Source organism: Euleptes europaea, chromosome 7, assembly GCF_029931775.1.
Source record: "Euleptes europaea isolate rEulEur1 chromosome 7, rEulEur1.hap1, whole genome shotgun sequence".
Classification (NCBI taxonomy): Eukaryota; Metazoa; Chordata; class Lepidosauria; order Squamata; family Sphaerodactylidae; genus Euleptes; species Euleptes europaea.
This window is the reverse complement of record NC_079318.1, coordinates 8954242-8975550: the sequence shown is the minus strand read 5'-3', so window position 1 is coordinate 8975550 and position 21309 is coordinate 8954242. Positions and strand designations below refer to the sequence as shown.

The following is a 21309-nucleotide window of genomic DNA, read 5'->3' as shown; positions in this document are numbered from 1 at the left end:
AATCTGAAAACCAACAGAGAACATTTGATTAGAAATGCAAATGTCAAGAGTACTGGAAGGGATTTTCTGTACAAGTTAGATTTTCTGTGCAAGTTAGAGCACAGCACTGGACTGAATCCTTATCAGATATGTACAGTGCAATTTTAAACAGGTCTACTCAGAATGCTAGTTAAGTGTACTCAGTGGGGCTTACTCCTAGGAAAATATTCTTAGGATTGCACTGATAGCCATAAGAAATAATTCATAAATAGCTATTTTATATTTTCAAAATTATAAAAAACATTTCTAGGTAGGAAAGCTGAGGATTTTGTTGTAGTACACCATAAAAACACATAGAGACACACCACACACCTGCTGACTCACAGAACAAGTCAATTGCAACAGGGAAATGTGACAGTTATGGTTTTCCCTCAGGCAAGTACCCCAAAGGAGACATGGCTTGCAGAACTGAAGCAGTTTCAATCTGTAAAGAGTACACAACTGTAAAATGAATGATAAACTCAAACCACGAAGCATCTCAAAAGTGGAAGATAACAGCCCATTTTCCAAATCACAAGCAATCAGTAAAATAATTGGAAGGAAGACCTAACATGATTGAATTGCTTTCTGTTGAAGCAGAAGGAAGTAAGGATGTCTGTGGCCTTAATTTAGCACAATTCTACACTCTCTGAAGAGCAACACAGAACATATTGTCCTGCAGTAAGAATGCAGTTAGAAATGACCCATTAGCCAAGGAGTGTGAATGAAACGTGACATTTCCACAATTTACCTCATCTGGTTCCAACTCATAATGACTCAGAATTCCATATAAATTATTGAAGATTTCACTACTCAGTAATAAGTTCAAATGCTCTCGACCATGACATATCATCAAACTGTTATACTAAGTTTCAAATCGTATCACTGCACCAAATTTTGTTATAGTAAATAATACATAGCCCAAATAATTAGCAAACATGTACTTCAGTTGTGAAAGAAAGGATAACAGTTGGCAAATTAGATATACCTTGAGTAATATATTGTCCTCAACTGATGCGAATATATGTGTCAACCAACCTTTTAAAAAAAATTTAAATGCACATGACATCCAGATGAGTTAGAGATTTGGTTTGGATTGCATTTCTTTTTATCTATAAACTGTGGATTTTCCTGTATTTCTATAATGCAAATAAGATGTAGAGTTGAATGCCATGGAAGATTTCCACATTTGCAACAATCCTTCCATAAGTGTTAAAATTAATCCTTGCTGTCTGATTGCACTATAGAAAAGTGATCATGTCCCTGCTATCTTAGCAAACAGCTCCGAATGCCCAGCCTGCCTCCGAATGCCCACAGCCTGTTTTTTTGCCATCAAGTCAGATGTGACTTAATGGCAAAAAACAACAATTATGAGCCATTCTTAGTGTCATTAACATTAATAGGATTCTTTTATAAATCACCATGGGCACCTCATGCTACTGCTAATATCTATTACTGTAGGTTCTAGGTGTTTGGTCGAGTCATTTCTCTCTGATGAATTTGTGATAATTAGTAGTCTTTGATGAACTGGAATTTTGCTTGCTTTTTAAATGTCATTTTGCTTGCTTTTTAAATGTCATTTTGCCTGCCAATTTCAGTTATTTCTACCTATATACTGATGCATATTTATTGCATTTTATTTTAATTTTTAAAAATCTATCCCATGGTTAATTATCTTCGGAGCTGCAGTTGTTTTAAAAATATTACGTGTACATTAATAAAAAACACAAGGCAGTGTACAATGTACTTTATCGAATTTGATCAGCACTCACAAAAAACTGCGTATATTTTAAACCATATTTATTTATTCAATTTACATGTTATTCTGTAATTCGTTTAATATCTTAATATTTGTCAACAGTTTTTGGTCCAGGAGTTGTTTAACGTGAATATTGGAATACAAACTTTCTCTAACAAGAAATGCTTCAGCAGAGGGAGAGATTGCACATGGCAAAACAATGTGCGAACTTTAAAGACACAGAAGTCCTTAATTGAGAATTTTTACTCTCATCCATGTTATATTCTACAGATGTGGCATGTTCATTGCAGTATATACACAAAACTACCTGTAAACTCAAAATTATGGAAACAGATTAGCAATTGTACATTTCTGTAAATGATCCAGTAAAATTATTTATCAGCTAGAGAACTCTACAAAAGAAGAAATGACAAACAGTAAAACAATCCGGAATAAAATAGGGCCCCTGACGTTTCACCATGACAAAGCTTTCTTGCATATTACTTTAAGACTGGATTTATTTATTTTTGGGCCAATATAAATAAAACCTTACAAGAAAACTGTGCTGCTTGCTGTGGCTTTACTGGATCCATCATAAGGATAGAATAATGATTCAAGTAAAAAATGTTGCCTGCTGTGTTTTACTAAGCACTGTTGTAAATAAAAACGAGAATGGCAGTAAAGAGAGAAAATCTATAGTAAGCTCCCCTGCCTGTCTTAAGTCTAAGAAAGTACTGTCCAGGGGGCCGCTGTTTAGAGGACCATTAAGCTGTTATTGTGTTTCACTGAGCCTTGATGTAATCTAACTTTTTTACTTTCTTTCCCCCCTCAGATTCTTTCCTCTGGCCCCTTCATCTGCCAGCAAAAAGCTATATTTTAGATATATTTTGGTACACACATCTCATGAACTCTGGAAATCTAAATGACTGCTGCCCTCAACTCAATGATTAGGGCACATCACTGTTTCAGAAATCCCCCTATGGTGTTTCAGTCAGTGGTAAACCTAAATCAGAAACTCCACTGTCTCTCTCCTTGAAATATCTCATGCAGCCTGCCCCACTGCCATATTTTATTAATCCAAAGTCTTGCAACAAGAGTCTCATTCGAGGAACAAATGCATTTTCTTTTAACTGTAGGTACAAACTGTATAATTCCTTTCATCACTTGTGATCTATTCAAAAATATGCCTGTGAAATACAATAAATGGATGCATATTTTACTTTCTATTTATTTAAAATATTTATATACCATTTATATATTGAAAATAATTTGATTATTTTACTTAATTTTCATAAGGTATGATGTAAAATAAATTTTTGAATAACAGAGAAGAAAAGTATTTGTAAAATGTGTCATCCTGTACTTTGGGTTTCTTACAAACATATTTAAAATCATTTCTATTTATAAAAATAATAAAAACAGCATTTCTAACAAGTAAGCCATTCAAATGAGAAGCAATACCCAGGACTTCAGCTTCCCAATATATGCAAAATATGGGGACTATGTAGTTTTTAGTTTTTCAATTGACCCCCCCCCCCACCACCACCACATACAATGGTCTGAATGCTTTCTAGGAGGTATTGTTTGTCGAGAACAGGTGAGCATCAGTAAAAAATAAAATTTAAATTGATGGACAGGAGGGATAAACAGGTCTGCTTGAACTCCCTAAATACTGATAGTAGGCTATTCTGCACTTGTGGTTTTTGTGGATTTGGGTCCAAAATTACTTCCACTCCCCCCACTCTTTTCCATAGGTGTTTTACTCCCTAAAGAAGTAGCTTTGATTTTTCCTCAGCTTTTCTCCAGCTTTTTTACGAGCACTTTTACAGCGAGGTTTTTTCTCAAGCCGATTCTGAGTTAGCTTCACTCAACGTGTAGAAATGCTCTGTTCGGGTTTCCCCCCCCCCCACTACCCATTGGTGCCCACCCATGCTTACATTCAAACTCCCCAATTGATTGTATGCCCCCATCCCATCTTCCCCATCTCCCTCACCTGGAGCTTACTCACTTCTTTTTTAAACAAAAATTTTGAACATGCAAGATTAGCGTGCGAATGCTGAGGAATCTGCCTGCACGCAGCGAGGCTCTTTTGGTGAGCTTTGCTGCTATGAAACTGACCAGAAGCATCGGATCCCTCTGGGGGGATCCGGGTTTGCGGACCCGCAGGGGTGGGAACAGGGGGGGCAGGAGTCTGGGTCCTGGCTTAATGGCTGCCACGGCTGTGCTGGGTCGGCGGGGCGATGGCGCCCCCCCTTTGGGGGTGGGGGATGAGCCCGTGTTCTATGTGGGGCGGCCAAGGGGGGCAATGGCGGCCGGGAGCCTGCTCCCGCCGGCCGCCTGCTCCCGGCCGCCCACGCGGCTGTCGCCCCGCCCCCCGGGTGGACTTGGCGGGCCCTTTCAAGGCTGTCACGGGGCCAGCTCCAATGAGATCGGGGTCGGGCGGTGCACCGGGGGGGGGATAAAACGCAGCCCCGCCCCTGGCCTCGGCCGTTCTTCCCCACCACGCCGCTTGTTGTACTTCTCAGGGAAGCGCTCGTTTCCCTTGCTTGCTTAGCATGGAGGCGACTTTAGTTCGGTTGGGAATTCACCCTCCCCCTGATTGGGGTGGGGGGGAGCTGAGGATTGCCAGGCCTGCGGCGCTCAGCTGGGTAGGTACCCTCCCAAAGGTAAGTGGCTTCCTTCCCATGGGTGTGGGGGGAGGGAGCAGAGAGGCTTGCCCCCCCAGTTTTCTTTGTCAGCTGCTGCTGAAAGAGGACGCCAATGGCGGCTGTAAATAAAGGCAGTTTGTGCAACGGGGCTCAAGGAGCTGGGTTGAACCGGCAGATAAGAGGTTAAGGGCTGGGTGCTTTTGCTCCTGCTCCCTCTTTTGTCACCCCTTTGGTTTCACTTTCAACACCCAGGGAAGTTTTGCAACCACTCCTGGGGAAGGAGATGGAAAAACAAAGGGGTCTTAACATCAATTCCCGGCCGCCCTCGAAGATACCCTGTTGAGAACCGCTTCTCTGGACACCAACTGGTAAACGGGATCCATAAGAGGCGGTGGCAGGGGGATGGGGATAGGCATGCTCTAGCAGATTGTTGCAACAAGCTTTTGGATGGCAAGGACTCGGGCACACAAGCGTTGTTTGGCAACCCCAGGCTCTTCACTGAAGTTTCTTTCTCAGCAAGTTCTTTTGTTTTGTTAACTAGATACTTGCTCCAGGGTATCCCCTCCCCCTCCAGCGGGAGAGCCTTTCTGTGGTTACAAAAAATGCTGGCTTGGCATACATTGTAAGTATAACTTTCTCATCGGTGGCTGTTCCTTATCATGCTCGGTTAAGGGGTTGGGGGTTCATATAGATTATGCCAATTTTGCTGCCTACGGTGTTTTGTTTTGGATACGCACAGGATAAGATATTCATTAATGTTCCCATTCTGAGCCTTGTGAGGTTTCGTTTTAAAGAAGAGATTAATTCCATCCATGCTTTCTAAGCCATGTGACTATTGTACACCTGTGCAGTTCTTATTTCAATAAGAACTAAGGGTGGCAATGGTAGTACCCGGATGGCCAGGTAGTTTGCAATGCTAAATCATGCATATAGAGACATGGCATACACATTCAAGGACTTAAAACATAAAATAAAATGAAACTCCAGTGTCAGGCCATGAGCTCTCCCCAAAACGGCTGGGGGAAGGAGTTGTATCGTCCAGGCGGCTGATATGGCCTCTCTGCAGCTTTCAGCTAACCTCTGCTTGGTGGAACAGGGGAGGTGTTAATTGAGGCAGTCCCCCATTGACAGTTTGTTCTTTGGCACTTGCTGCCAGTTGAGGTTTATGAAACATCGTTATAGGCTGTTCCCCATGGGACATAGGACTGTAATCCCACAAGAAAAGGCTGCTGGCAGAAGAGGTTTTCCAACTCCTCAGCCACGCAGTACCAGGGAATAAGGAGGCAGCCTTGAGCATCTTCATCTTGTTACCTTCAGGGTTCAACCTCATCTCTCCTTGAACCATCTCTCCTTGGGCCAGCATGGCATAGTGGTTAAGAGCAGTGGCTTGGAGCGGTGGAGGCTGATCCGGTCGACTGGGTTTGATTCCCCACTCCTCCACATGAGCGGTGGGGGCTAATTGGGCAAACTGGATTTGTTTTCCCACTCCTACACGCGAGGCCAGCTGGGTGACCTTGGGCTGGTCACAGCTCTCTCGGCCCCACCTACCTTCACGGTTGGTTGTTGCGGGGAAGGGAGGGAGATTGCAGGCCGGTTCGATTCTACCGCAAGTGGTATAGAAAGTTGGCATATATAAAAACTCTTCTTCTGCCTACTATGGGCACCTGACTCAGAAAGCAGGGATTCCTGGGGGCAAAAATCATGGCCCTGTGGGTTAATGGTGAGGGCAAGATGCAAAAGTATGTGACTCCAGATACGGGTAGACCCTGTCCTTAGAGGAAGCCGCTTCTGTCTGGACCACAGTCCTCAGGGAGTAGGTGCTGCCAGTTGGGGTTCGCCGGCTGGGGCTAAACTTACAATCGCCGGTTGCCAGTCGCCACAGACATGAATCCGGCACAGGGCACACGTATACGTAGGTTAGACATCGGACTCAAGTATACTTGGTATCTATCTAATTATTTATTGCACTTATAGCCCACTCGCTCTGGGAAACTGGGCTCGTGTGAAATATGGTTTTGGCATCTTCACTACAGTCCAAGTAGCCTGCACAATCTGACGTTTAAGCTGGGACGTGCTGATCGGTGGTTTTACCTCAGTTTTCATGGGGGCAACACGTTCCTGTACCATAATCATATGGAAGCATTGATGCTATGCCATGAGGCTTGCCTTTTATGGCGTATCACCCCATGGCTACGTGCTCTGCATAGGTAATCTAGACCCATTCGCAGGACTTCAGAGGCTCACCCAACAAAGAAAGAGCCGGCTATTATGTGGCAATTTCGGCAGGTGGGGATGGATTTCTCCTGTTGCCAGTTGTCCTAGACTTTGGTTTATGCATGAGTTCACAAACTGGCAGTCTGTATGACTGAGTCATTAGATAGCAGTGGCCATGCATCTTACTTGTCTTCATATTCAGTGCATCTACTAGATGCAGTTAGAGGAGCTGGCATTGCTTCCCATGCACTTGTTATCGGGCTAAGCTACAAGGGCACACAGCCATGCCATATGGTTACTGCCCTTATGACCAACACTTTCGGAACGTTATTTGTGGGGTTATCAATGACAAGGTCAGTTACCCCCCCCCATAGGTGGGGTAGCATGCCAACAGTGCTGCAAGCAGGTTTTACAACTGGAGCCATGTGCCGATCGCCGAATTGGGGTCAGGAAGGAATTTTCCTCTAGGCCAGATTGGCCAGGGGTCCTGGAGGTTTTTCGCCTTCCTCTGGGCATAGAGCAGGAGTCACCATTTGGGCAAAAGTTCCCTGCAGTGTGCACAGGGTGGGACAGGATGGCCCTTCAGTCCTTTGCTCTGCGCTCTACTGCTTTGCTACATCAGCAGTGGTATGGTCACTAGGATGGGTTCAGGTAAGGAGAGTGGTGCCTATGGGCCAGCTCTCCCAGGGCTGATGACATTTGTAAGTGGGTTGGGATTGGAGGCCCACTAACTTACGGCAAATTGACAGCAGTTTGCGTATGGGGGGGACTGAACTTGTTCCCCCAACTACGGAGTTTGGCCTTTCTCCAGGGAGAGATCTGTAGAGTGTAAGGGGTACGCCAGGCCACAGGAAGGCAAAATCTAAGTGGTTCTGCTGGATTTGCAGCCCCTCGGAGGAAGGGAGTTTTGATTTGTGGGCACAATATAGTGCCCTGGAACGGGGAATGTACAGCATCAGCTGGTTCACTGGACTTCTCATATTTGGGTGTACGTGCCTTGGCACCTACACTTTGACGGGGATCAAAGCTTCATGAACCCCCAGATGCTCTGGTCATCCAGTGGTGTGAGAGGCCCCAAGGGCCTAGGCGGAGCAGCTGGCTGACACCGGGGTCGGCATGCGCTGGGAGTTCTTGGTGCCGCCGGTGCGGCGCAGTGGGTATCAACATGGGACACTGGATATCTTGGTAATCAGAAGGATGAGAATGCCTTTGCAAGACGGAGGGTCCGCGATCTGTGGGAGGTGGCAGCGGCGGACCTGGGGATCCTAGCCGTGCGGCTGCCCAGGATGACCTTGGTGTGGTCGGACATGCTGGAGCGGAGGTGCTGGTCGGGTGTGCAGTACCCTAAAAAGGTGGACCGGGCCAGGCGGAAGGTCACGGTGGTTGTGGGTAAGGCGGTGATGGCCACGGGAGCAGCCGTGATCCATCACCCAGACCTATCTTATCGGAGGAGGGCCTTGTTCTGCCCGGACAGGGTGCACCTGTCATCATGGGGCATATGGCTACAGGACATACGTCATTGGCTCTGCCAGTGGTGGCAGCATTAGGCATTGGCGGGAGACGCCAGGAGAGGCGGGGGTAGGCATCTCTGGTCGCCTCTTGTGGCGGTTTGGGCATAGGGCCGGATCAAGTTTGGGGGAAAGACGGCCTGCGTGCCTCACTTCCCACTCTGGGGACCTAATAAGGGGTTTTGGGGGGAGACCAGGAATGGTGAAGCCTGGCTCGGGGGCTGCGGTTTGGCCTCTTCCCAAGTGGCAATGAACCACACAGTTGGCTTCCGCCCACTTGGGGACCCAGCATACTGCCATCTCAGGCTGCGCCCAGCAGACGGGTTGGGTGCAGGGTGCTATCAGCTGACAGATGGGTCAGCTGATCCCTGGATCCTGCCCTGCATGCTTGCCAATGCCTAACGCTGTAATCAATAAAGTTGTGGCCTTTTTCACTCCAGCTACGGTGTACTAGTCATTATTGGATAGGACCATGCGGGGTCAGTCACCAGGGTATGGGTTTTCCCCTTGGAGTAACAAGTGCCCCCACCACTCCCCCCCACCCCCGTAGGGCTGGAGCCGCAAGTAGATAGTACAGACATTTTCCCACCATCTCCCCTGCAATATGATCAGTTTCATGATTGCATTGCTTTCTGGTCAGTTTTTTTTTTTAAAGTGGCAATAAAATATTGCTTGATCACCAGAGAGTTAAGCTAATAGTCTTACCAGGTTTTCTGAATTCCTAGCTTTCATTTAAAAAAAGAGGTAAATAACCCCTTCCCTAGCAGAGATAAAAGGGCATATCTCTGCAAGGTAAGGTGCTACAGTCTTTCTTTAAAGCAAGCAAGCAAGCAAAGCAAGGTGGGAATTCTGAGAACATGTTAAGACTATTGCTTTAATGCTCCAGCAATCTAGCAATATTTTATTGTGTTCGCCTTTCCCTCAGCATTCTAACACTAAACTTGTTTTTTTATCAAAAATGGTTGGGAAAGTTGCTTGTCCTGGCCACTCTGTAGGGAGACTCCTTCTGTTAATTTGTTGAAAGAGTTTTGATTCACATATTATTTGAACTGGCTTTGGTTAATGCATGGTTAGGAGCCATTTTGTTAAGCATTCTCTTCTCCAACCCTTCCACATATGTGCTGATTGCCCAATCAGTAAATAGAGATCACTAGTGACAAGCAAGGAGTAGACTTACTTACAAGCCCAGTTTTCTGGCATGCGCTGGGGAGGGTTGGGAGCTGGCACAAGGTTCAGGGGCTTCCCCAGTGGGGCAGGGACTCAGATGGGCAGCCAGCATGCTGCCACAAAATAGCTGGTGGTGTGGAAGCTGAAGAAGGAGCCATAGCATCTTTACTGGATATTCTTGTTTATTTGGCCGTGTGTGGAAGAAATACGCCGACTCCACAGCAGAAAGTATTCAGAGGAAAGAGCAAGAGTACAGAACAATTTCCCCAAGCCGATTTAAATGTTTGTGGCTCAATTGCCAAGAAAATCAGAATCAAGTTGTGCATGCGGAATAGCCCAATATCTTGGGGAGCAAATGAAGATTAAGGTGATGCACATTGTGATCGATCCTCCCTCTAACCTTAATTCTCCACTCCTCCCCGCTTCAAGATGATATAAGCCTTTAAAGTGTTTAACTACTTTGCAAGTAAAATAGTCCAGTTGGGACAATTAATTAGAAATGGAGGAAAAGATCGCCCTTTAGTACTAATTAATCACACTCCCTCCTTTTCAAGGACTCTTCAAGCTGCAGAGGGGATAAGGCCTCTAAGAGTTAAGAATGTTGGAATGAGAAGTGAAAATAAGGTCAGGGGATGAAAAAAATGCAACCTCTCCTGCATTAGTGGATTCCAGATCACCTTTCGGGGAAGCTCAGATTCAGAGCTATAGAGAAGTTGTATTACAACACCAGACTGCTGAACTTTGGAGCAAGGTGAGCAGAAAGCCATCTTTCTGGCCATGGACATCAATAGTGTCATGCTATTGCACTAGAAGTGAAGAGAGTTTCCCAGTTACTTATCCTGTCTGGGATATCTGCAGATTCTCAACATGGGAACAAATTTAATTGACTCTATAATCTTTCACTTATTTCAGAATGAATGTTTAGAAGGCTTCCTGCCATCTTCACAACAGGTTCAGGAAAATATACATGTCCCACTGTGAATTGCCTGATTTTCTCATGAGGGTACTTGATGTTATTGGAACAGGAGAGGCTGGCATCTAATAATTTGGCCAGTAAATTCCAATATGCACAACCTTCACACACACCACATCCATGATGCATAATCCCAATACTGCCCATTTCTTCTCCCTGACCTTCTCTTGTTTGTATATCAATCTCTCATGTGCTACCTTACATGCAAGTGCACTATTTCTCTCTCATTCATGCACACCACCTTTCCAGCTGACAGTTCAACTGCCTGCATTGTTTATCCTTCCACTCCCCCCATACTATTCATGCTAACCTTCACTATATTCTAAAGATACCTACAGTAAATATTCTAGGGTAATCAAATGCTATATAAACTCACTTTAAAAATTTTTTAATGGTCTCTGCCAGCTCAAGCCTTTTATTCTTCTGAGGTCGGTAAAATGAGTACCAAGCTTGCTGGGGGTAAAGTGTAGACAACTGGGGAAGGCAATGGCAAACCACCCTGTAAACAAAATCTGCCTAGTAGATGTTGGGATGTGAGGTCACCCCATGGGTCAGTAATGACCCGGTGCTTGCACAGGGGACTACCTTTACTTTTACTTTTTATATGTACATACAAAAATAAATAATGTAAGAGTGATTCCATAAGAGTGCTTCATAGTATACCAACTGGGAAGTCAATAAAAAGCCTAAGTATACAAACAGAAATCAATTTAACAAAGCATTTCTCACATTACATTACACTTGTTTACCAAAAGTAACATGAAAATTAGACCTCAGTCACAACCTTATTACAGCTCATTCCAGTCTACTTAATTTATATCCATCCTTCAGTCATTCACTATTGGACTACAATCCATTGGACTACAGTAGAATTTTTTATAGTGCCTTCTAAAATGAAAATAATGGTGGTAGTGATGATGATGAAATCCCAATGACAAATAATGCAACATTATCTAAAAGTATCTGTGAGGGGATCCATATACTTTTGGGGAAAGCCTTTCATCTTCTTTTGGGTTGAACGTTGTAGAAATGAGGCTGCTCAAAGCTGGATTGTAGCTTGAAAACATTTTTTTATTATATTTAGATCCTTCTGCATATTGGACTGAAGTGCTTTTCTCTTAAAGAATGCCAACCTAATAGTTCAGATTTCTCAGTTATTTCCAGTAAGTTGTGTAGCAGCAGAGCAAAAATAAAAATAAAAAAATCTATTACTTAAAAACAACACTTGCCTCAGATGGTTGGGGGGGGGTTGCTTGTGTAATGAACAAAAGGGTTGCCTTTTTACAGGATGGAGTCGTGATGGCTCCCTCTCTGCCACCTGCCATTTCATATGAGGTTACAGCCACCCTTATGCAACAAAGAATTATATATTAATTGGTCCCTCCACCACCACCGATCTCTCAAAACAGCAAGAACTTTCCTAAACTTAACAGTTTTGGTAAGATCAAATACTATTTGTACACTGTTGTGTACTATTATACATAATGTTATTATGTATTTAAAATGCTAACAGTTACTCAAAAGGAGTGATATTTACAAAAAAGGTAAAACATAAATATGATAAAGAACAGTATAAATATTTTTCTTTACCCCACTCAATTACACAATGGTGCCATGAATAAATAAATAAATAAATAAACTTGATGCCAAACCATAACATGGCATATCCTCCCTAAGCCACAGTTGTGAAGCTTTACTTGCTTTATAGCACAAGTGCCAATGTGATTTATGACTTCTTGGTATCTTTTAAATTAAGATTTCTATGATTGTCTGTTTCTATTAAGGAAACCATAACAGTACTTTTCCTTTTCAAAACAAATGCATTTCATCCTTCAGCCACTCAACTGGGACGTGACAGTGATTAATTTCCATTGTTGAATTCCTTTATTTCAATAACTAATTTAAGATAGTCACCACTTTTTAATAACTAAAGGACATAAATTTCTGCAGGGTATTGCTGCTTAGGTAATAGATATAACATCTTCATATTAATGACTGTAAATTATGACTGTTATATAAACCTATCACAGAGCAAGACTCCTGAAAAACACAGTATCATAGAAAGTGATGAGAGTCGTTGCATAAAATTTATACTATTAATAAAACACTATAAAATAGAAATGGTTTAAGATGCAGATTTTAAAAAACTTCCAATTTTCATTTTAGTCAGTTGGTTTTAGTTTAGTTAGGTAATTAGGTTTAGTTAATTAATTAGGTTTTTTTAATGGCTGTTTTTAAGGACTATGCTATACTGGACATTTCCATGATGTTTAATATGTAGTTTAAGGACATTTTCACACATGAAACTTGGGTCACTTACACATGAGTTATTTGTCCTGGACTGGAAGCTTTTGGGAAATTCCCCCCACAGCTTCCTCACAGCATCATGGTCTTTCCATGCATAGTGCCTCCTGAGTTTTTACTTTCTTTACGGCAAACTGTCCCAGACCTGATTTGATGCAATGTTTCAGGAAAGATCACAGCAAAGCTAGGATGGCACCCACATGAACAGGAAAATCCAGATCCACGCAAATCAGTGCCATTTTCCTTGCCCCAGCCCCCTGTAGTAGCCATTTCCTCCCACCACCAGTGGAGGGCTATGTTTGAAAAAAAAGCAATTGACATGTCATTATAGCATTGTAAATCAGGTTCTCTGAATTCCTCGGTTTCATTTAAAGAAACAACAATGGTAAGTCTCAGATCCCTTTTATTGTGGAGATTTGCTTTCCCCATTATATCTCTCCAATGAAGAGGACTAGAGACTTACATTTAAAAAAATGAAAACTGGGAACTCAGAAAACCGTATAGATTGTTATAATGTTATAATACTATAATGATGTCACTTGCTGATTTTGAAAAAAACTGAAAAAGCTTTCATTGGTAAGGAGGGGGAATGGCCACTGTGCGGGACTGGGGAAGGGAAAGTGTAGGAAGCTGCTAGCCATGTGAAAGTGCTGTTGCCACAGTACTGTATTGGCAGCCACAGCAACAATGAGGAAACCATACTACCCCACCCTCATGTGCAAAATACCTTAAACTAGCCTTTGCCTTGTAGCATGGTTAGGATTGGCACACAAAGGAATGTCTGCAAGATGTTTTCAGGTGTACCAATCCTGTGTGCCAGACTCTACAATTACACTGAAGTTAGTACTCATGATAGAAGCTATGGGGCTGGTATGGATGGCACATGGGATTGTCAGCCAGCAGCCAATACCCAGCAGGAGACTGGGGGCAACATCATGTCAACAGCATGATATCATAGACAGAGATGAACCTGGATGTGACACACCATCAACACAATGTTCTAGCAATCATCAGAAACTCTAAGGTTGCCACACAGTCTCCAGTGAATGCTAGTGGGCTGTGTTGATGGCATGACATCGGCAATTTTGGACACATTTCCCTGAGCCCCTACCAAGTGGGGGTGGGGTCTGGGGCTGCCACGAGGAAGCCCTGATAACACATCATGCTGTACAAAATCCATAATTCCCTCTTTTCTGGGTTTTCTTGTTACATTTCTGGTTCAATGCAAAAGAAATTTGACTGGCATTCATGCTGTAATGTATGGACTAATCGTTTTCTAAAACATAAGAAAATGTTCATTATTAGGTACAAAGCAATTACAATATTTTTCACAGGAAGAAACAAACATCTTGAATATGATGAAAATCACTGTTTTCCCCATCCATGAAGTTAGTATATATAAAAATACAATTCTATGTTTGTCGCGTTTAAGTATTATCCATTTCCCTACGAGACACTCACTGCTCATAGGGACTACCAAATCACCTTTTCTTCTGCAGATTCTGTATCAAAGTGCAAGCTCCAAAATAAAAAGGAAACACATCTTGCTCATATGTCAACATATGGCTCACATGTTCCTGGTATTGGTGGGCAATAGCAGACAGAAGCAGGCCTGCTGAAGGGAGAGATCCAGGCACCTGGCCAGGGATGCTCTAGCACTTTCTCCCCAAAACTATGGAAACCATTGCACTGGGTGCATGGATCGCTGCCCCACCCCCACCCTCCACAAAGCTCCCATCAGTTGCTAGGAGGGACCTGGCAACCCTATTTAAATTCCAAGATTGATATAGTTTGTTGGGTTGACATTAGTTTTGCATGGATGACCCATTCTGATAATGTTTTTGTTGATTCATACAAGCCTTTATTCATGAAAACATTAATTATCCTTTCCATCAAACTGAACAGTTAAATAAAAGAGTCTGATCAAATGATTATGAGGCAAAAGATATACTTACAGTGCTCTCAGTAGTACTGATAAGGTCATGGTTCTTGGAACAGCAGAATTTCCTATTCCCTCTCTCTGAATTCTTACCTCTTTGAATTCATAAGTGTAATCACAACGGCCTTATCATCCTAGAATTACCTATTGCTTTGAGCAGGGAATGACAACATAGTTTATGGTGACATACAAGTTCCCTTAGGTCATCTTCAGTCTGGCACAGAATGTTTTATTATGTTGGCAGCAAATAAACAAGTCTTAACTCTAGTTCTCTTAGCAACAACTAAATTATTTCTTTAAGAACCTGTAGTCCTCTTTAAAGGCCAAAGGAAGGCATTCCAGCATTATTTTAGTCAATGCACTTTGGCAGGCAAACTACTCGAAGGGATTTCTTGTGCACACAGTTTATTATTACAACAAGCTGTTATGTATGTCAGGAGGGAATTGTGCCTTTTAGATGGGACTGTTTGGACCTCTTCAGCCACTGTAGTTTGGGGGAGTGGTTGAAATGGGCCAGAGTTCCTGATCTCTGTTGTTGGTTGTTTTTGAGTAGGGCTGTCGATTCAGTTTGTCCCGAACTGAAAAACAGCCGAATTTTCCCTGATTCGGCGGTTTTTAGTTCGGATGGAACCAAACTCAAAAAAGGCGGGAAAATGGGGAGCCGAATTCAGCTAGTTCGGGGTTCGAATCTGAATTTTACCGAATTTTTTTTTCAACAGTCCTATTTTTGAGTGAACAAACTAGTTATGCTTACGGCCTGCAGAATATCATCATTACCTCTACCAGACATAGAACAAGTCTACATGCTAAATAAATGTTGTAAAATATATCTTCCACTGAATCAAGCCTTTTCCAGGATAAGTACTTTGGTAGTGAGGTTTACCACAAGTGCCACTATTTGCCAAGGCCAATATTGCCTCACGGCAAAAGGAATGCTATACAGTTAAATTTTAGCATTTAATCTACTGCAATCAGAAATAAAACTTTTTTGGGGGTAAATGATAATTTAATGAGAGTGTTACGATGAAGCAATTTCAGAACCATAATTTACATATTTTCCAAAGAACATACTTTAGACTATAATTTGTCCAATGCTATAATTATCATTTTCCCTGTTCACCAACAATACTGCCATTGTTGTTTAGAAAACAGGTTCAGAGCAACAGAGGGTGAGGGAAGAAAGAATTAGAAGCATACTGTATCATTGTTAAAACAAAATTATTTATTTTTAAAATTATCATTTTAGAAAAGCTTAATGAGGACACACTGCTACCAAAGGTTCTCTCAAACTTTGCAGATAGTGAATGAGATTCAAGCTCCGTAGAATCTAATGCATTTTCATTCATGACGGGCTTCTCAATCTGGCCTCACAGAGTGCCTCAACATCTGCATCAGGCCTTCCCTCAGCACAGCCCTATGATATAGGTTGCTATTATTCACTTTTTGCAGACAAGGGCCTAGTTTGGTGTTAGGTGCAAGAATTTGAAACCAAGTGTTCTAAGACTGTGTGTGTGTGTGTGTGTGTGTGTGTGTGTGTAAAGTGCCGTCAAGTTGAAGCCGACTTATGGCGACCCCCTTTTGGGGGGGTTTCATGGCAAGAGGCTAACAGAGGTGGTTTGCCAGTGCCTTCCTCTGCACAGCAACCCTGGACTTCCTTGGTGGTCTCCCATCCAAATACTAACCAGGGCTGACCCTGCTTAGCTTCTGAGATCTGACGAGATCAGGCTAGCCTGGGACATCCAGTATGTCATTAATGTCAGCTAGCAATAAGGAAAGTATATGAAATCAGGGGTAGCAGGTGCTCTTCAGAAATGGTGGCTCTATATGCCCTGCCTAAGCCTCACCCATTAGCAGATCCCACCCGCTGTAGCACATTCCGGATGCTTCTTCTAAGGAGAACATTAGGAGAGCACTGTAAGTTTTTCTAAGGAGAGCATTGTAGGCTGGGTGGACTAGACTTCAGAGATCCTGAAGAACATCCTCCACAATGATCTATTGTATATTAGGAAAACAAAAGCTTTACAGCGTTATAATGCAGTCCAGGCTCCTGATGGGAGGATGGAAAAGTTGGCATGGAAACAGTTTCCTATGACCTATCACCAGGCCATAACTATACTCTGAGCACTGCGACTTGGTGTCTTAATATGGCAACATTTATAGCACTGAAACTTCTTCCTGAAACTGCCATGAAAAGAAACCACGTGAAGTATCTGTCTAACAGTAACTGCTGCACCCTGCTGTAATGACAAAACCACATGGAACTGCCTCCATATAGGATTTCCCGTCTAGGCCTGGCAACCAGCAGGAGACTGGGGGACACACACACACAAAGAAACAGCTGTTGGCAATTGTGTGATGCCCCTTCCAAGAAAAACTGGAAGGGATGCCATGCCTTTCTCTCTCTCAGTATTAGGAAATTTCTATTGAGAAATACATACATATTCTACACTATTATCAATACATTTAATTAAACTGAAAAATTATCCTTATCTTTGAATAAAAGAATGGACTTCCATTTCAAGCAATCCAGAACTAAATCATATCACTTAATGATATAACTAAAAAAGCTATTTCTCTACATTAATTTTATTCCCACTGTATGTTTTATCAAATTTAAACAAGTGAATGTTTGCAGAGCTGGGTAATTAATTTTTAGGCAGTTAAACATGCCTAGAATATAAAAGTCTGGTGCAGTGCATGCAATTAGAGATGCAGAAATCAAGCAGATGGTCAAAATAAAAACAACTTATTGGTTCTTGTAGGTTATCCGTGCTGTGTGACCGTGGTCTTGGTATTTTCTTTCCTGACGTTTCATACCAAGACCACGTTTCATACCAAGACCACGGTCACACAGCCCGGATAACCTACAAGAACCAATGAACTCTGACTGTGAAAGCCTTCGACAATATTAAAAACAACTTACTTCCTTTCTTGAATTTTATTTCTTATGCAGATTTTCCTCACGCTTTGTATACAGTTCTGCTAGCTCCATATAAACCCTGAACATCCTAGCCAAGACGTTATAAATCACTTCACAACCAAATATACTATTCCTTCAAAATCTTCCTCCCAAAGAGCAGACGCTTAAACCAAATATTTTTTCTCTTCTGCTTGCCAATTGACACCAAATTGTGATAATCATTATTGCAATGAAGATTAATATTTATCATTCCATCACAGTTTTAATGTTCCTTACCGTTTTTGGTCAATACCCCTATTAAATCCCCATCTTCTAAATCCTTATAACCATTTCTAGTCTGAAAGATAGTTTCTAAATAGGGTTACTCATCATGATGGAATTATCAATATAAGAGATACTCCACAGCCATGATGTCTAGAATAAGATGTCTTTATTTTAGTTGATGGTGCACTTGAAAAAGGATGAAATTATTACAATAAATTAGTGTGTGGTAATTCAGTTTTTGTCTCTAAAATGAAAGAAGGAAGTTTATTAATAATATATTATTTATAAATAGGAGGAATTACTTATGCCACAGCCAGAAAAAAGAACCTTCTAAATTTGATGTAAGGATTTAGAAGCATTGAATTACAAATTTTAATTTAAATGGCTTGTAAAGTTTAGTATGCTTATTTTGTTAATGTATAATGAGGATGCTAACCTGCATCTAAGCACACAGTTAAGAAAACTTAACACCTCATGCTTTCTTAAGATGGGGCAATGACTTCTGCTGAAATTTTGTTGGAAAGGTATAGTGGGGGGTTAATGGGAAGGGGAAATTGCCCTTAAATCTTCAGAATGTGTAGGGATATAGGTCACTATTAAGAATTGGTCTGTATATTTAGTGACATACATCACTGAAATAGCACAGAGGGGGTCAGATATGCGTACATACAGACAGACACATACAGAGTGAAAATTAGATGAGTGATTCCAGGTGTGTGTTTATGGGAGCTCACTCATGTCTGCATTGATAAGATTTTGTATTGCATGAGATGCAGAACTGATGCTTGGGGGAAGAATAACATGCCATAAATTGTCCAGAAACAACTTCTGTTTCATTCCAAGTTTCAGATTTGGTCTTTAAGAGCCAAAATATAAACCATTGAATGTTTATTTTTTGGATCATCTTGCTTTTACTATATTGTCATCTACTTTCTGCTGTGCATATCATGCCTTAGATGGTTGTTTGTTTACTTTGGTTCTTGTAGGTTATCCAGGCTGTGTGACCGTGGTCTTGGTATTTTCTTTCCTGATGTTTCGCCAGCAGCTGTGGCAGGCATCTTCAGAGGAGTAACACTAAAGGACAGTGTCTCTCAGTGTCAAGTGTGTAGGAAGAGTAATATATAGTCAGAAAAGGGCTGGGTTTGAGCTGAGTCATTGTTCTGCAAAAAGTATCAAAGGTAATGTGCTAATCATTGTCCTGTAAGTATCAAGATAATGTGCTAATGAGGGTGTGGTATGTTAATGTGGAACCATTGTATCCTGAAGTGATCTGTTAACATGTGGAATCCAAAGCTAATCCGCATGGCTATTGTGGACTGTAGTCTTTGTTAGTCTGGAGGTTTTCAGGACAGGAAGTCAAGCCTTATTCATTCTTAAACTCTCTTCTTTTCTGTTAAAGTTGTGCTGATGTTTATGAATTTCAACGGCTTCTCTGTGCAATCTGACAAAATAGTTGGTAGAATTGTCCAGTATTTCAGTGTTTTGGAATAAGACCCTGTGTCCTGTTTGGGTCAGTCCATGTTCAGCCACTGCTGATTTCTCAGGTTGGCCAAGTCTGCAGGATCTTTCATGTTCTTTTATCCTTGTTTGTATGCTGCGTTGTGTGGTCCCAATGTAAACTTGTCCACAACTGCAAGGTATACGATATACTCCTGCAGAAGTAAGGGGGTCTCTTTTGTCTTTTGCTGATCGTAGCATCTGTTGTATTTTCTTTAAACACTGTTTGTAGGTTATGTTTTTTCAAAAGTTTCTCCATCCTATCAGTGACTCCTTTAATAAATGGCAAGAATACGTTTCCTATGGGAGACTGTTTTTCCTGAGTTTTCTGATTTTTTTTTTTGTTTAATGGCCCTTCTGATTTCATTTCTGGAATAGCCGTTTGCTAGCAGTGCGTGATTTAGATGATTAATTTCTTCCGTGAGAAACTGTGGTTCACAGATCCGTCTTGCACGGTCCATTAATGTTTTGATTATTCCTCTTTTCTGTCGGGGGTGGTGGTTGGAGTTTTTGTGTAAGTAGCGATCTGTGTGAGTTGGTTTCCGGTAGACCTTGTGACCTAATTGAAAGTTTGTTTTACGGATGACAAGGGTATCAAGAAATGGGAGTTTACCCTCAATTTCCTTTTCCATGGTAAACTGAATGTTTGGATGGATATTATTGAGATGGTTTAGAGAGTCCATTAATTTTTCTTCACCATGGCTCCAAATAGTAAATGTTTCATGACATGTTTGTAAGGTGCTGATTTTAATGCTGCCTTTTCGAAATATTCCATGTAAAAGTTTGCTACTACTGGACTGAGAGGACTTCCCATAGCTACTCCATCAATTTGTTCATAAAATTCTTTATCCCATAGAAAATAATTTTTATGAACAAATTGATGGAGTAGCTATGGGAAGTCCTCTCAGTGAGCTTCCCTTGAACCAGAGGCATGCAGAACTACTCCAAGATACTTACATTTGGCCACTTGTTCTATTTTGTGGCCGTTAATGCTCCATGCACGAACTTTAGGATGCCCATCAAAGGCCATTATTTTAGTCTTTGAATAGTTTATCTCTAGATGTTAATCTGAGCAATATTGTGATAACCTCCTCAAGGCTCTTTTAAGGCCAACCGGGGTTCTAGATAACAAAACCACATCATCAGCATAGAGCAGGACAGAAATATTACGATGAGCTATCTGAAAAAGTGAGCTGTGGCTCACGAAAGCTCATACGCTGCCAGAAAATATTTTTGTCAGTCTTTAAGGTGATACTGGAATCTTGCTCTTTTCTACGATGAGCTAGTTTTGGAGGGTGAAAATCAGGATCCTTTAAACTGATGACCATGTTATTAATATAAAAGATGAACAGCTTAGGTGCCAAAATACAGCTTTGCTTAACTCCTTTGAAGGTGTGAATTACACTTGAGAGATGCCCTAGCCTGCTTCACCTAACCCTTAAAACAGTATTATCATATAAGACACAAATCAAATGCAAAAGCCTATGATCAATAGATGAGCATTCTAGCTTCTCCCAAAGTTTGGTCCTTGAAATAGAATCGAATGCTGCCTTTAAATCTGTGAAGGCAGCATACAAGGAAACTGGACCCTTAGAGAAGTATTTAAGTGCTGGAGGATCAGACAATGATCTATAGTGGACCTGCCCTCTGTAAAGCCAGCTTGCCATTCAGCAGTTATGGTCTCCTGGTCCAGGCAACTTGAGAATTTATCATGGAGATGTTTAGCATACAGTTTACTAATGACACTAAGAAGACTAATAGGCCTATAACTTGCAGGGTCATCTCTCCTTCCCGTCTTAAAAAACAGCACCACTATCACCATACCCCAGTCCTTGGGTATAAGTCCAGTCCTATCAATATAGGTTTGCAACGTTGCTGGTTATGTACCGAATAAAGACTTGACTGACTGAATATAGGTAAAACATGATGTCAGGAAAGGGGCCCACCCGTCTTTGTTATTTTTCAGGAATTCAGGTGGAATACAGTCTGCTCCAGAAGCTTTCCCTCCTCTGAGTTGACCAATTAAGGATTCAGCCTCCCCTAAAGAAACAGGGGGCCATAAGGGCCGGTCCTCAATCTTTTATAAGGAAGGAACCTGAGGAGAGTCCCAATACATATT

The 21309-nt window shown here is 41.9% G+C and overlaps 1 protein-coding gene across 1 annotated transcript in view; it reads right to left on the bottom strand.

Annotated features, from left to right (window-relative positions):
- Window positions 1-9475: 9475 nt before the first annotated feature.
- Window positions 9476-21309, bottom strand: part of SAMD5 (sterile alpha motif domain containing 5) — a 166028-nt gene continuing 154194 nt past the window's right edge. The window contains exon 3 of the mRNA XM_056852615.1: window positions 9476-9583. Coding sequence (XP_056708593.1) covers window positions 9476-9583 — 108 coding nt within the window. The remainder of the gene's footprint in view (window positions 9584-21309) is intronic.